Genomic DNA, 17,634 nt, shown 5'->3' on the forward strand with positions numbered 1-17,634 from the left:
CAGTATGGTGCTGAGGAGCAATTTTTCAGCAGGCTGTAAAGATAAAATAGCACCTAGCAGTTCTGAAGGAACTAGGTATGGCTGAAATGGTACTATCATTTGATAAACGATATTTTAGTTATGATAAAGTAAGCAGAATGTTTGTGCCAGTGTCACATTAGTGAGCACTGGGACTGGCCAGCTCAGCCTGCCATACGAGTGTGCAGTGCTCCATTGCTCTGCTCTCACCAAACCTGACCCACTTTGCTGGGCACCCCCGAGGCTTTCGCACCTTTGCGTGCCTTTCTGCTTCCACTGCTCACGTGGAGGTTTTGTGTCTCAGCTTCTTATCAATATTCAGATTTGTCGTGATTCACTCATCTTGTTTCAGGTTATTGCATCTGAGCAGAGTGGCTGAGACGTGGCGTACGTGTGTGCTGTGGGACGGCTGGTTTTGTACAGCCTAAAAGTAGGTTAAATGAAGGATGGTTTCTCATCTAGCAGTGTCAGTGCAGCAGATCTTCAGAGAGGGAATTTGCCCAGGTCTTTTACTGCTGCCATTACTGGGGTCATGCGTACACCCGTTGCAGACAACCTTGGCCTCAAAACACTGAAAGGCACAAGTGCATTTTGGCAGTTCTACAAAGAAGAACTGAAAGTCAGATAAACTCCTAGTATGAAGTTGTGCAAAAAACCCAGTTTTTTGAAGGTCACAAGTTCTTACAATATGGGAAATGTTTTCCATGGTAAGACTGTTGTATGGCTTGCTAGAACCAGGTTTAAATGAGTATTGGCAATATCCATGCATGCAGTTGCTTCTTAGGAGAATGGAATTTGCCATTCGTTAAGAACTAACGCTTGTCTCACTGGGTGCCTTTCAGCAGTGTATTCAAGTTGGTGATGTGATATAGGTACAGCATACCTCAGGGAAATGAGACATTTGCATATATGCAAACCTGGAGTAGCAATGGATTTTCAGGGGTTTAGAGTTTCTGAACATAGTTTTATAGTTTCTAGTAAAAGATGGTGTAAAGCATTTCAAGAGTGTATGTGTACACTTATTAAATAAACCCGTGAAGAGCTTTTAGGTGCAGAGATACCATCTCTGGCTCGAAATACCTCAGCTATAAATAGCTGGATTCCTGGAGAGTATTCCAGGAAAGTACCCCTGGATATTTACTGTGTTCTACTCATTCATTTTGCTAACTGCTGGTGGTTATTACTTAATACTAGGCTAGATGGACTTCTAGTTTAACTGTCCCTATAGTAAGAGTATCCTCCCTTTACATATATATTAAAAAAATATCTGTATATATTCACACACACACACAGAGGGATGGAAAGGCTGAATTAACTGTTTGTCTTTCCTACGTTGCTCTTATGCTGTGGCTCTATGCATTGATTTCTGATGTTGCTCCAAAGCACCCCACAATGGACAATGGTACCTTTGCCTGGTTCCCAGCAGTTACAAAGCTAGCTTTGCAAATTTTGTCCCCAGAGTCTTGGAGAATACCATCTTTTGAGGTATCTTCATTCAAAGTCATTAGTTAACCATCACAGGCATTGCACTTTAAACCTCCTTCGTGTTCCCTGTTCTTCACAGGTCTCTGTAGGCCTGTCTATCCTACCTAAATGTCAAAGAGTTCTCTTTCCTAGTTACTTGTGGTCCCAACATCATCTCCTACCTACAGCAACCCTACCTGGGGTTGGCTGGAATTGCTCATAAATAATGGGCAGTGTAGGCCCACTAACTGTTCATTACATGCTACATTTATCTTCACAATGAAAAACTAAATTTCTGACCTGTCGCAATGCAAAAATACCAAAGCTTGGAGAAGGCTTCTAGTCTAAATTCCAATACTGGTTTGTTTGTTTTTTTTTTTTTAATTGTAGAGTATCTGGGAAAAACACCTGCCCTCCCTCTGCCCCAGAAAAACAAAGGTTTTATTTTAACTTTTCAGCGTATAGTATTAATTCATGTTGGGAAGCTATTTCTAGTTATACATACAATTTCCTTTAGCTAAACTGGAGATTTTTTTTGCTTATGTGTCCTTATTTGGTCTGCTTTAATAAAGTTATACTACTCTTTATATAAAATGGTAATATCTGATGCAGAGACTTCAGCCATATTCTAAACACCAGGGTCATGGTTGTGATTATACCAGCTAATGGCAACTGCTGGCTGTATGCCAAGGAGGATGAGGAAGAATGATCTAATTGTTAGATGAAACAATGTTCCATGTGGAGAACTTGGTAGTACTTTAGTTAAGTCTCTTAAATTCTCTTTACTCATCAAAAAGCTCAGTAAGCAGATGACTGTTTTTGTTGGAGATGAGCATGTTTGTATTCATACACATTGTGTTTCAAACCTTAAGAAAATAAAAAATCAGGAGTTACCATATTCACTTCAACCTTCCCTCTTCCAATTTAACTGGTTCTTAATCAGACGTACACAAGTAGGTTTTCCAGATGTTCCTACTCGTGGTACTGCTCACTGTCTGTTAACTGCTCTGGTTTCCAAAGCGTGCTGGAATGTGCACAGGTAGCTCCTCTCTCTACTGAATTTCACCCCTTTAGGTCTGTGTTTGTCTCTAGAACGGTACGTTAGCCTGAGGATTAGAGTAGCTGTTTGCAAGCTTCCCTGTTACTAATCATCACCTCTGCTTGGCAGAACATCTTCAAGTCCTGTAGGTCTACAGATCTGTAGAGCCCTTGGATGTTTTTAGTTATATATGTTCACCTTTGCCAGTAATCATGAATATTATTCTTTTTTGGAGAATATTCCTCTTTTTTTATTCTTTTTCACTGAGTATCTAAGTTCTACAGTTTGATTACTGTATTACGTATTCCATTATTGCAGGCTATAAAAATTGCCTATGTTGTATAGTTTAATCCCTTCTGAAGGGGATTTACTTAATTGCAAGTGGAAGAGCTAGGGATCTTTTGTAACTTTTTCCAAAAACTTTCTGCTGGTTCCTTAATACGATTGTCACAGTAGCAAAATGGGCTCAGGAAGGAATGACCCTCAGAAAACCACCTGACTGGCCAGCCAAGAACTGAAACAAATGTCTAAGGAAAAAGTTGGGAACGTTGGTCAGTGTGTTACACTGGCAACTGGATTATCAAACTGGTCATCATTTCATCAGGATTTTTTTTGTCCTTTATGCTTTTCAGTTGATTCATTAGATCCCTGAACTTAAAAAAAAAACAAAACAAACAAACAACAAAAATCCTTTGAAATTCTGTTTTGTCTTCAACAGTGCCCTTAAAGATAGTCGTTTCCCCCCAATGACGAGGGATGAGCTGCCCCGGCTTTTCTGCTCAGTGTCTCTACTCACTAACTTTGAAGATGTATGTGACTACATGGACTGGGAGGTAAGGATGTCAGATACCTTGTGAGAAGATTACTTTGATGCCATGATCATATATACCACAAGTCACACCATTTAAATTTTCTGCCTGTGTTTAGTGTCGCCGGCACTGTTTTGCACCCTGTATGTATTGTTTTGTGCATAGATTTAAAAGATGCTTTTTGATAGAATTGTCATCACCTTAAGAGGCTGAGCCACCAGAGTGGAATGAAGTTGTGTTCTGCCCACGCAGGCACTCAGAGCTGGAGTGCTCTGCACAGCTGTGTTTATGCCCAGGACTCCATCAACCCATCTCCACCTCAGTGGTGCTGTCCTGAGACCTCTTCTGCAGCCCAGCTAACTGCAGATACATGGTAGAGCAGTCTGTTCATCCTGGAAAGATGAAGTTCCACTACAAAAGTTAATAGTCTGATCTATGCTTCTGGAAACAAGCACTGCAAAAAAATTGAACCAAGCTGCCTTATTTAGCTTGTAGGAGCGAGCCATTTGTTTTTGCCAATGCTTCCTTTGCTTTCAGAGCGAGTGGCCTGCACGAGCCCCACTGAGCCCTTACAGAACGAGGGCAGGGAAATTGTTGCTCTTATGCATGGAGCTGAATGTACTTCAGTTGTTCAGTTCTAGGAAACCCTCATGCATTCGCATGGAACAGCAGCATAAAAGAGATGAAGAAGCAAATGCTGCTTTTGCATTTATTTCTGGGAACGTAAATTAAAGGAAGTGTTATTCTGTATTCTGCTTTTTCTCAAATTATGTGGTTTTAGATGCTAGCAAAAACAAAGTTGATGGACTTAGGATGAACTTCTCATGCCAGCTGGTATGACTTGTGTTGCTCTTTGAGTCTATATTGGAGTGCACAAACAAATTTTGAAGTCGTTACATATGATAGCAGACAGGTTATAATGCCAGAGGCATAGGACAAGTTACAGTATTTCTCTTTAATAATGACTTAACCCTATGAAATATTTAGGATTTTTTAAAGAAAAATTGAAGCTTTGTATTGTATTCACACATAACAAATGTATATTGAGTGGAAATTTTGTTTGTTGTTAAGATGGGAAGAGGCCCCACTGTAACCTCATTAACAGTAACCTCAGCATTATGAATTTTACATTAGCTGAAAATCTAATCAAAATGTTTCCTGTTCAACTCATAATGACAAGGGCTTCTTACCTCCCAATATGCAATTCTGAATGAGATGAATGTGAGTTTCCTTTGGGGTTTCTCAGCATCTTGACCATAATCAGAATTACTCATTTTTTTATGCAGTGTCAGACCAAAAATAAATCTTAGCTGAAACTGTGTGTGCATTCACAACAAGCAGCTTTTCTCAGAGAAGTAGTTTGCCTTCTCACTGAGTCTTTAGGGTACTTTAAACAATATTTTCAAGTAATCAAAACTTGTAGTTACTTCTAATACTAAGCCAAGTTGGCAGTAGAATTGTAAATTTTTCTGCTTCACTATGTTGACTTCTGGTAGTAACCATTGTGATGTTTTTTATTTAATTTCATTTATTATAATTAAAATTTTTACAGTTAAAAATCAGACTATGAATACACTGAGAAATGTCTCTTTAGAAGTGTGCAGTGCATGATGAAATAACATTTAGGTCTTTCTTTGTGACAGTCTGTAAATGTTATTAGATGCCTTTTTTATTCTCTCAGTTATGAACTTCTAAGATGACCAAAATATTCATCCTTCAAGAGAAACCAAAGGCCAAGTTCAAAGCTCCACTCTTCCTGGGAAAGACTGGTTTTAACTTTGTTCCACGGGAGACTTCTGATTCATAGCTTTAATAGCTGTATGAAACAAAGGAGGCTTGTACTTCCTATGTCCTTTCTGTATCTTGTTGCAGAATCCTTGAGCTAAGTTCTGACTGATTTTATGGACTCTCACAATTCTTCTTATTGGAAGGCTGATACTTAAGAGGGGTTAAAGATAATACCTTGTGTTATCCATTTCCTTAGTTGCTCTTTCCTATTTCATTTAAGGTTTTTTTAGTGATAGATTTTTAAAACCTCCAGCAAATTCCTGGTAATTTTAAGAAATGGTCACAAAGTAAGTTCAGTTACAGAGTAGGTCCCATGATTCCCCTTTTGTTTGGGTTTCCTTTAGACAACTCACAGTGCTCTGGTGACTCACAGACATGCTCATTTGAAGACAAGGCTCCGGAGTGTCTACTGTATCCTGAAGCACAGTGATACATATTTCTTTTCTCTCATTAATGAATTATCTTCCCAAACTAAAGAAATTAGTATTTCAGTTGTAAAAAACAACGTCGGAACCTTTTGCAGGAGAAACTTGGACCAAGTGAACAGGAGATACGAGTGGATTGACTGCTGTTAGCTCTCCTAGGATGTTTCAAATTGCTGCCATTTTCACCGTTCATAGAAGTAACAAGGAGAAAGTACAAACCTTCGAAGGAGCACTTCAGTGTCATGGTTCCTGAGGGTACTTCCTAAAATATAATTTAGCATTCTTACTTCCATGTGCCTGGATCTGAACTGCAGTGCACTTCAGTAGCTGGACGGGTGTAGGGCTTGGAAGGGAACACCGGGAGCCTATGAACTGTGTGCTGCTGGGCAGAACCCATGAAATATTGCTGTGGGCCAGCTGCTGCTGGGGTGGAGCTTCACAGCCTTCCCATCTCAAAGAAATGGGCAACATGAGAGACTCTAAGAGATGTTTCCTTTTTTGATAGTACTGGTTTTTTATTAAACATCAGATATCAAAGGTCTGCTTGAGAGATAAGCCATAAAAGACCAATTATTTTTAAACACATCTGATATTGATAGCAGTCATTCCTTCCCCACATAAACTCAGCTTTATCTGTATTTCCATTCCCTTGAGCTCATCTTTTTGATCTATCCTTCTACCAAGTCTTTTCCTTCTGCACAAATTTGAATTCCTGCCTCAGGGTGCCTCCAATTTTGCTGTTGATTCTTAATGCAGATACACTTGCATCTGCTGTAGCACTGGGAGCTGTGTGTGTAGTGAGCACCCCAAAAAGAGGAATGCAGAAGAGGTTGAATAGATTGCTGTGAAGTGTCATGGCTTTGAGTCCTTTAATAAGAACCTGTGTTTGGTTTGTGAAGATTGTAAGCCTACATTCAGAATGTCCTGTGAGTGGGTTCAGATCCCAGAAATGGCACATACAAGGTGTGATCATGTTGGAGGTCTTGCAGTTCCAGCTTTGGTGCTACAGGCTCTGCCCCCTTGAGAGGGTACAGCTGCAAGGTATCTTACAACAGCAAATGATTTAATGTATCCCCTGGGTGCCTTTTTTCCCCAAGAAATACAGAAATGTGCCTATACTCATTCCATCTCTATTGCATGTTATAGCAAATGAACACCTTGTAAATTTATTTTCTCATTAATTAAGAACTGGGGGAGGAGATTGCTAAAAGCTAAAGCTTGTCTTGCTAATTCAGACCGTCTCCCCATTTTTTTACTAAAACTTCATAAAATATTATGATTGTATGTAATTGTAATTAACATTGTGAATCTAAGAAACTATTTGGAAAACAGTATTGTAATTCCAACAGGGGGATAAATGACTAGAATTGGCCAGCGACTCTTCCTTAAAATACCCTGAAAGAGAACTCTGCCTTGAAGTTGCTGTTCTTCAGTGAAGTAAAAGCTGCAGAATTGTACATGCTTGCTGTGTTGAGACAAAGGCCTTTAGCTTGTGTGCACTGGTTTAAATATTACCTTAAATATTTGTAGCCAGTAATGTTGACTGAAAGCTGACTTTTCATTGTTGACAAAGTTAGTGCATTCAAGAGCTGTGGAAAGTCTTTCCTCCCTGCAAGTGCAGTGGCACCAGCAATTCTTGCAGTTTATGTTCCTTAGAGAAGAAAGAGTCGTGGTCTCCATGTTTTATTTTCTTTGGATGATACTCAGCAATTCTATGTGTGTAAATAAATGATTCATTAAAAAAGAATGCTCATTATGAAGCAGAGAGTGTATCTCCTGAATACTCTTTTGCCTCCACTGTTAAATCAGAATGTAGTATTTAAGCCCTGCTAAAGATGATCAGAAAGAAGCCAGCATGTTTGCTCAAATGCAAGGCTAATTCAGGTTGTAGGTGGGGTCAGCTTGTAATGAGCAGCACTAGGTGCCTCACCTGGAGTGTCCTGCTCCAGACAGGTCTGTTCACAGGGGAAGGTCACTGTGCTGTGTGGTGCAGGGAGGAGAGGCCAGTGTCTCCTGAAACACTCGTTCCTAACCCCAGGGAGCTGCTGGGGCACTCCGTGTGCTGCCTTTGTAACAGATTCTTTATCTGCTCTCACGAATTTCTGAGCAAATGTTTACACTTCATTTTAAACTAATAGTTTGCCGATAATTGTATGCAAATTCCTTCCAGCTTTCAGTGCAGTAGATAAAACTGATCAGGATGATTATTTGATGATCATTTACTCCACAGTGGACTGAAGCTTACATTTCAGCCTGGCTTGATGTTTTGTTGGATGCTTATCCAAATTCCACACTGGCAGTCTAACAAGAATACTGTTACTTGTTCCTCTCAGTATGGTTGGAGAGGCAGCACGAGAACAACAGATTTGTAAACTGTGCTTGGAACTTGAGTCAGAACAGTTGAACATCAGAGTTGCTTTAACTTTGGTTTCATGGTGGGTTTGGGGACAGTTTTTTCTTAGCCCAACTGAGAAGGAGAGAGCATGAGAGGTATTATGGGCAATAATCTAGCAAGTGCCAGAAGTGCTGAGCAAAACAAGTGTTGTGTGTCTGCTTTTCCCCATCTTGAGGTGTATGGAATAAATGATTCTTCAGAAAAAGAATGCGTATAAATGGATATGAATGTGTATAACTACACAACATCTGAAGCTCTGCTGAAATCACTTCAGAATTAAAATCCTTAGATTTAGTGAAGGGTCTGTGTTTTTTAATACTGTCACTGGACCTAGTTTTAGGTAGGCTCTGGGCCAAAAAGCTCATATCCACAAGTAGTGGATACATAGTATACAGTATTTCATGCTCTAAAACCCTACAGAAATATTTCTATTGGAGGAGATTGGTTTGTTGCCTTCCTTAAGTGTCTCTCCTGATCTTGCTTCCCTCTCCCAATAGCTACAATCTAAATAGATTCCTTTTCATTTGGGAGGCTGATCTGGCAATCGTGTGGTCTTTTTGCAGCTCGGAAGGACACCTGTATGTAGCTAGTTCCTAATAAATGGTAGGAGTCAAGACAGAACTTAAAGTCCACAGGCAGAAGAAGATTGCTTTGTTTTTCTGGACTGCACAGATGTTGTTATGATACAAAACCTTGTCTTTAGTGCATCAGTATTTCTCATTTGAGGAGGATGCCTTAGGCTTTGGATAAAATTGTGCTGAGGCTTGTAGGCAAGCCAGTTACAGTCCAGTTAATGCCTTCCCACATGTACCCTTACCTCCCAGCTTATAGAGGGATGTTTGGGGAAATTTCACAGAAATTTTCATCAATACAGCTACATTGGTCTCTTGAAGAACTCCAAATAAAGTCCTAACCTTGCCCATGGCCATCTTAGCGTGGATCGTTCTTATTTTGCTTGTATGTGGCTTCCATTTATTAAACTCAGGCCTGGTTTTGATTAACTGGAGCTAAACAATGACAAGCTGTACTGGACCTCCAGCAGAACTGGAGTTCTGCTTAGCTACACAGTTGGAATTTGTGCTTACAGAATGCCTTAATCTTCCCAACCAGAGGAATCGTGGGTGCAGTTGTGTCACCTGATTCATTTTGCTCTACATCTAAAAGTCCATCAAAATGGTTAATGGGAACAATCCAGTGCCATGCAGTTACCTACTGCCTGAGTGTTGCAACATACCTAACACATCACTAGTGCTTCTGGCTGGGCTCTCATGAATACTGTATGATCACTGTCATGCAAAGCAGTTGTGTAGAATTTAGAATCTAATATTCTGCAGGATTTGAAGGTGTGCAAAACCTGAAAATATTTGATCTCAGTCTTCGACGATGGAATATTGACAGTTACAAAATCACCAGCTGCAAAAACTTACTCTGCTTTTGCAGTAAACTTGGTAGGCTCAGTTCTGCTTCTAACACTTTCGTTTTACTTTCAGGTCCTCTGGTTCATAATTGCATCATTTAAGTACAGAGATTTCATCTCTCTAGTGATTGTATATCCATGTTATGAAAGTTAGGTTTAGGAGTGTTCAGTAATGGAATATTATGTTAAAATTTGTGGTGAATTGAATTCATCACTCTCGAAGTAATTTTTCCTGTTGAAGAAACATCAGGCTCATGGTGAAAATCTGTTGAGGCTGTAGCCAGCCACAAGAGAGACTCTTCTTCCCATTTCCCCATGGTTAAGTGATAAGTAAAGATTATAAGGATTAAAAAAATCAAGTCTTAATATAAGCAAATATGTTAATTGAACAAGTGGTAGACCTTTATAAATATTCCTTTTTTGAATTTTGGTTGTCATGTAGTTGCAGTAAAATAGTTTGTCACTGGAGGAGCTGTTACAGCATTTTTCAATTAATTGTGTGTCCAAAAAGAAGTGCCATACCAAATAACATGATACCTTTTGAAACAAACTGTTCATTTCCACATACAATGTTGGGAATTTTAGATTTAAATTGAAATAAGATCGTAGTTATGTGGGCATGAAAATAAAACTGTCCATCTACTAATGCTTTGTGTTTATGCACAGAACTCAAAAGCAACTGAAAACTTACTGGCAATGGAATATCTTTTATGGCATGCCTGATCCAAGTGCAGGTACTCTCAACAGAATTACTGTACCTTGAAAACAGGGGTGTTTAAACAATGCCCTGGAAAGGTGCCCAGCCTCTTATTTCTGTTTTGGCAGTTCAACTTTATATATCTCCAAGGCCTTGGTGTTAATAGTTTTGGTTTCCAAACTGTCATTTTGTCATATTAGAGTTCTTAGCATGGAAATAGGAGTTGGAAGCTGAATGCTTTGGAGTAGCTCCTTTTCCTCGTCAGACATTAACAGAAATTTTGATTCAGTTCATAGCACAACAAATTTTTAATTGTTCAGTTGTTACTTGGAACAAAATTAATGCTTTTAATTGACACAACATTAGATTTGCCAGCTTTTTGGTTGCTTGCAGATTATATCTGGTAACCAGGTGATTTTGTACCAACAACACTGCTGACAGTGTCAGAGGGAGAAGTAAACCCAGAGACAGAATGACTTATGCACCTCAGCTGGATTTCCTTCAGAGCAGGGACGAAGCCCCGTGGTGGGAGCTGAGGAGCACATTTGTGCTGCTGCTGACCTTACAAGGCTGTAAGGTGAACACCTTGCAAAAAGATTACATCCACATCAGCACCACCTCTTGGAACTCTTTGCAGAAGGGTATTAACCACTGAAAGGTTCATGTTTGGGGTTTCATCGTGTTAGAAATCTCGTGTATCTTTTTTACCTTTAATGTACTAATAAAGCTGCCCATTTCTTGCAGGTGGGTGTCCATGGCATTAGAATAGAGTTCATCAATGAAAAAGGATCAAAACGCACGGCCACCTACCTCCCGGAGGTTGCAAAGGAGCAAGGTCATTCTTGCACTTTATTTCATATGATCTGGTGAAGAATTTAAACATACATAGAAATCTAAAATGCAATATTTGACCTTGCACTGATGTCAGATGATGGAGCAATATTTAATTGTAAGAAGACTCTTCTATAAAATGCCAATTACGTGCCTGTGTCAGGCCCCTTGCAGGGGAGTCAGGGAACTGTAGCTGTTGTTTAAACAAGCCATAAATGCAGCGTAGGTGTAGAAGGAAGTATGTGGAGGGGTGGTACAGTGCTGTCAACCTGTTGTGCTGTTCAGAGCTGTTAATTTCCATATCCTTGTTACACTGTGGTATTAGTGACATGCAAAAACTCTGTTAACTGATGGGATGTCTGGTCTTAACAGCTGATTTATTCCTAAATTGGCCATGATCAAGCTTTTTCAATTAGGTACTTCCAACATAGTGTTGTTTAAGTCCCTTTTAATAGAGGCACAGACTTAAGTTTGTGAATTAAAAAAAACCTATAGTAGATTTTGCTGAATAGAAATCTTGTGGGCTGAGCAGCTGATTGACTATTCACTATGTTGGTTATTTTTTTCCAAGCTTGACAGGCTGTCTCATTCTTTCACATTTTTTGCACTGCAGCTGTTTTTTGGGTTTTTTTTTGTATATTTGAGTTGGTTTGCTGAGGAATAGGATAAAGCCTTTATTGAGGATCATCTTTAATAGATAATTCTGTTTCCAAATAGTCACTTGAAAGTCTAGGGCCTAACACAATTTTTTTGCTTTGTAATCTAAGGTTTGCTAGTTAAGTATTTTTTGGTCAAGACTTTTGGTGATCACTTACACAAGCTTTTGTTAAATTAAGGAATTGGGGAGGGAAGGGGGGGTGTTTTAATTTCTAAATAGACATAGTAGACTATGCATTGCAGTTGGATCTTCTACAAGTACCCAAAAATACCCATTTGTATTTTTTTATGTACTCAAAACTAGTTTTTTTTCTTTACTGTAACAATATGACTAATCTAATTGCATCTTTTGGAAATAACGTGTCTTGAAAATATTCAACTTCTACGTTTTTTAAATTTTATTTTATACAGAAATTTAATTTTTCATACTTTCTTAGCCATTCATGATGTATGAAGTGGTTGTGATACATGATCATACCTGAATGTTTCAGAAAAGTTTACTTTTGTATGTAGCCCAAATTTAGCACACCTGGATAGAGTGGTGTGGTCCACTTTTAAAAGATTTCAGCTATGACATAAAAATATTTGTTGCTTGTAGAGCAAATGTTGTGTGTAAAGAAATCCTATACATTGTATTTCCTTCAGCTGCTCTTAAGTAGGGGAGAATGACCTATAGAGAATGTCACCAGAACATTATCAATTACACTGTCTAGTATACTGTATTTTTGCAATCTCTATTCTTGCTGTTATACTTCTCACTAACTTCTACTACTGTAAAATTTAACAGGATGGGACCACATTCAAACCATAGATTCCTTACTGAGGAAAGGAGGCTACAAAGCTCCAATTACTAATGAATTCAGGAAAACAATAAAGCTAACCAGGTATGCATCATGGGTCACTACAGATAAGCTCTAGTTTTGTCATACTGTCATGTGTTCACTCTGGTAAGTGCTTATTTTGGGTGTTAACAGTAAGCTTTCCTCTGTGTGTTGTTAATGATTTCTTTTCACAACAGCAGTGTGGACTGTGGAGAGTATCTGTGCCTTGCATAGGGGTTAGTGGCACTAAGCAAGCAAGGAAAGGCTGTTGTTAAATATCAGGCTACATATATATCAGGGGACCTGAATATTTTGTTTCATAACTCTGAAAAATATTAGCAGCATATTAGCTTTTGCTTTTTACAGTTTGTTCTTTAGCTGTAATGGATCTTCAGGGCTGTTGTTACCAAGGATTTCTTCCCTTTGTCAACTTGTATTTGAGCAGATGGTGCACTGTGGGTCTGCTGCTGTGAAGTCCTGGAGGCCCTCAGAGCTAGTGATCTGTTCAGTTCTCAAAGAAAGTGTTGGGGCTTTTTTCTCTCCTGTGCACTCTAAGTTCCCTCACCTTAACAAGTGTCAGGGAGGCAAACTAGGTAGCTAACCTGGCAATCAGTTACTACTTAAACTGTGTCAGGGTGTTTTGGGAGTGAACACACAAGTGCAATATTTTTATTTCGTATACTGTCACTCTTGCACACTAGTGTTATTTTGCTTTTGCTAATTTAATGTGCTCTTGAGGGCTTCTTAGTAGGTGGGAACCAAGATACTTGCGAATTAGCAGCAGGTATCCTGCCCATAATACTGTCATTTTATGATGAAGGGTGGAGGAGTAAATATCTACAAGAACGCCTGTAAAACTATGTATTTTTGTAAGCTTGCAATATCAAAGTACTGCTAAACTCCAGTAATCTATTCCATGCTTGGAGAAATAAGGAATTTTTTATCTTACATCATAAGGAAGTATTGTCTGCTCATCCTCTTCAGGGAGGCCACGCTCGATATGCTATTAATAAAATAACAAAGTTAGAATCCTTAGTCCTAAACTGTTATACTTCCTATCTTTTATCAACTTTCAGGGACCCACAGGGTCACAAGATTAGTTCTAAAAATGTTATATATATTACTCTTGTTTCTGTGTCCTGATTTCTTTGGAAATTCTTTCCTCCTGAGTACAGGTAGGTATAAGCCAGACTTGACTTGCTTGTCCATAACGAACACCCAGTCCTCTCAGCCACTGGAAACACTTGAATTCTTTGATTGTTTATGCACTTGTATAGGACAAGGACCTGGGATTTTGGTTCTTACCAGTTTCCATGTTTGTCATCTTTATCTACAAATCTTGCTATTACTTAGCAGTAGTTTATGTTTAGACCAGAAAGAAGGCAAAGCATTTCTTAGGGAAAAAAAAATTAATATTGGAGGAATTACTTGTTCAGTGATCTTGTGGATGAAGAATAGTTTGTGTCTCAGTGACTGTTCAGAATTCTGGATTCTTAGAGGAACCTCACTACTGGTGAGTTGCTGTGACTAAGGAAAGCATGCTATGCAGAAAGTTAAATTAGGGGTGGAAGGATTCACAGAATCCAGCTAAATTTCTAAATGCAGAACCCAAATCTTTTAATTTTGGCTGTACACCTTGTCTTCTGTTCAAAAAGAAGATAAGGAGATAGCACTGTTAATCTTGCCCCCCACTCTAGTTGTTAAATGACAAGTTCTGTACACCTCAGTTTAAATAAGAATAGATATTCCTAAGAAACAAAAATTCTAAATGACACACATATATCCAGCTACCCGATTTTGTTTGGAGCAATAGCATCTGAGCACAAAACAAGCCCACCACAAAGCCCACAAAAGCCCCCCCTCAAAAAAAAAAACCCACACCAAACCCTTGTGTTTAATGTATTTAAATTCACAACACTCAAGCTGCTAGCAAAACCATTGGCCTGATAAGTGGAATAAACAAAGCATTGTTATTAGTATTCAGAAGAAAATTATTTTTTTTTAAGCTGTCTGTTTTACTTGCTTAAAAACTCAGCTTCTGCTGACACATTATAAGCAGCAGTGTTAAAATAGTAACCATTTCCCAGCATCAGACAGCTTTTTTTAATGACCTTGTCAGACAAGTAAAACACCTCTTGGAGGAGTGGAATAAATGCTTTCAACTTCTTTTTCAAGTCTCTGAATTAAAGTAAATGTCCTGTGTGTGAATAAAGCTTTAAGCTAATCAAAACCTGTCCATTGCTATCTTCACTTCAAGTTAATACCGAGTAGTTCTGGCCATGTTTTGAAGGCAACTAAAAAACGGTGGAGCTGAAAGAAGTGTTACCAGTTCTAGGGGTGGGAACTGCATGTTCTCTTCCATCTGCTTTAAGGAGCAGAGGTGATTCCAGCATGGCAGCTTGTAGCCTGCTCTAACCCACTGCAGACCAGCTTGTAGCCTGCTGTAACCCACTGCAGACCAGCTTGTAGCCTGCTCTAGCCCACTGCAGACCAGCTTGTAGCCTGCTCTAGCCCACTGCAGACCAGCTTGTAGCCTGCTCTAGCCCACTGCCGACCAGCTTCACTGACTGCCAAGCCTTGTGGCTGAGTTTCGTAGTGGCAGAGGATTTCATTCACGGCAGTTCAGGAAGAGCTGCAGCTCATCTCTCAGTAAGGACCAGCAGCCACTTGTTGAACTAGTCACTAACAAACACTGTATGAAGTAAGCGTGGGCACCTTTGGTGCTCTGAAGCACATCCACTGAAGGAACAAGCTGTGAGAGTGAGATGTCCTGCTCTGTTCCTCTGGCAGAGAGGCAACAGAGACAAACGTGTTTGCCACCTCAGTCATTGCAGTTGGGAGCTCCACAGTAGTTTAAACTTTTGTGTTGGGTTGTGAGTGGAAGTGGTTGAGCCATTTGTTGTGTTTTTTTCAGACCCAAAAGACAAGACAACCAGAGCAATTCCAGATGAAAAATGTGATACAAAGGAGAGGTGGCAATATTTTAAATTACTGCAGCTGGATTCACCCAACCTCATCTGTCAAGATCTCCTACTCAGGGTCTTTCTCAGTGAAATTTGTGGAAACATGGAATATTGTTGGTTTTGAGTAGACTTTACACTTTTATAGATCAGTGTAAATGTGGCGATAGGTTCTGTTGTTAAACAACACTGATGGAAGGATATCCAAAATACTTGTTAAGGCCTGGGTTCTGCTTCTAGTTACATATAACTAACTGGCTGATGTTACTGTGGGACCTCTCCATTATTTTTCCAGTTTTGGGAGTCTGGAGAGGTTTCAGTTGAGTAGAAGCTGGCAAATGTCCTATTTTTCAAGAAGAGTCAGAAGGAAGACCCTGGTAGTTCACAGGCCTGTCAGTCTCACTTCAGTGCCTGCCAAAACTATGGAGAAAGTTATTCTAGAACCTATTGAAAAAAGCACAGTCATTGATGGTAGCCAGTGTGAGTTCATGAGGGGAAAGTCCTCCTTAACCAACTTAATTTGACTAAGGGAAGGCAGTAGGTGTGGTGGTTTGAGATTTTAGCAAAACCTTTGATACTGACAGTATCCTTCTGGACAAAATGTCCAGCTCACATCTAGACAAGTCCATCACGTTGGGTGAACAATTGACTGACAGGTCAGGCTCATAGAGTTTTAGGAAGTGGGGCGACATCAGGCTGGCAGCAAGTCACCAGTGGGATCTCCTAGGACTCAATTTTAAGGCCAGTGCTCTTCAGTGTTTTGATAAATTACCTGGACACTGGAGTCAAATGTACCTTGAGTTTCCTTTTAAAAAGAACAAGTGCAGGATTCTACCTAGGATAGTGTAATCCTGGTTATATGTACAAATTGAGGAATGAGAGGAGGGAGAGCATCCCTGCAGAAAGAGATCTTGAGGTTGGCTTTGATAGCAAGTTGCCTGAGTCAGCAGTGTGCCCTGGCAGACAAAAGGGCCAACACGTCCTGGGGTGCAGTCAAGCACAGTGTAGCTAGCTGGTCAAGGAAGGTGACTGTCCCACTCTACACCACACTCGGGCAGCCCCACCTCGAGTGCTGTATGCAGTTCAGGGCTCCTCAATATAGGTGTCTCCAGAGGAGGGCAGACAATGTGGTGAGAGGCCTTGGGGGCAAGACTTCAGCTGAAGTCACTTGGTTCAGCTGGGAGAAGAGAAGGCTGAGGGGTGACCTCATCACTGAGGAGTGATCTCATCGCAGGCTACACCGTCCTCAAGGGGGGCAGCAGAGGGGCTGGTACTGATCTCTGGTGGAATGAAGAATCCAGGGAAGTTCAGACTGGACATGAGGAAAAGGTTCTTCACTGAGAAGGTGGTTGGTCACTGGAACAGGCTCCTGGGGGAAGTGGTCATGGCACCAAGCATGTCAGAGTTCAAGGAGCATCTGGACAACATTCTTAGTCATATGGTTTAGTTTTAGACAGTCTGTGAGGAGCAGCAAGTTGGACTCAGTGATCATTATGAGTCCCTTCCAACTTGAGATAGTCTGTGATTCTAGTCTAAAAAGAATGTAATGTATCTGGGATTATTTTAAAAGCAGAGCTTGGCAGACAATTGATAATGATTCTTTAAAAACAGCCCTAAAATGTGCAGTGCTTGTTTACAGTTCTCCTAGGTTTTATGTAGAGTTGGCTGAAGATACAGCATGTTCTCAATAAATCATGAGTTTCTATTCCCTTTACTTCGAGCAAAATAGTAAGCAACAATGTTAAACATTTGTTTCATAAGCAGTTATGTTGTGATTTGTCATGTGATTCACGAATGACACTGACAGCTGTGGCGGTTCCCTCCCTGCCCTTGTGCAACTGAAGTCAGTCTTACTCCTAACACCAGAAGTAGAGCTGTTAGCATTTACCAAACCACTGGTGCAGGATTTTTAGTGCTACTTACAGCTTCCTAGTAACAGTTGTTGCATTTGCTTCTTTCCCTTTTCTAGGTACCGTAGTGAGAAGATGACGATGAGCTACACAGAGTACCTTGCCCATCGTCAGCATCATCACTTCCAAAATGGTATTGGGCACCCCCTTCCACCATACAACCATTATTCCTGACACTGAGCCGCATGACCAGTCACTGGACCTCTCTGCAGACCTCTTCCCAGGAGACCCTGCCCCTTCTTGGTCTAGCTATCTCTATTACTGTACCATTTTATGATGATAGTTTCCGTTGCCATGATGAGGCTTCTTGGTTGGTTAAGCTCATCGTGGCAACGGGAGGGAAACTGCATTACTACAAAGATCCCATACGTTTTTTATTGTGGAGTCACTGCAGATTTTTTTG

At 40.1% G+C, this 17,634-nt stretch overlaps 1 protein-coding gene across 1 annotated transcript in view; it reads left to right on the plus strand.

Annotated features, from left to right (window-relative positions):
• Positions 1-17,405, plus strand: part of LOC103777330 (AMME syndrome candidate gene 1 protein-like) — a gene marked incomplete at its 5' end in the record, with an annotated part of 40,331 nt that extends 22,926 nt beyond the window's left edge. Inside the window, 4 exons of the mRNA XM_008944883.1 lie at positions 3,240-3,354; positions 10,797-10,887; positions 12,328-12,424; positions 17,291-17,405. Coding sequence (XP_008943131.1) covers positions 3,240-3,354; positions 10,797-10,887; positions 12,328-12,424; positions 17,291-17,405 — 418 coding nt within the window. The remainder of the gene's footprint in view (positions 1-3,239; positions 3,355-10,796; positions 10,888-12,327; positions 12,425-17,290) is intronic.
• Positions 17,406-17,634: the final 229 nt, after the last annotated feature.

Source organism: Merops nubicus, unplaced genomic scaffold (assembly GCF_000691845.1).
Source record: "Merops nubicus isolate BGI_N331 unplaced genomic scaffold, ASM69184v1 scaffold25947, whole genome shotgun sequence".
NCBI classification, from domain to species: Eukaryota; Metazoa; Chordata; class Aves; order Coraciiformes; family Meropidae; genus Merops; species Merops nubicus.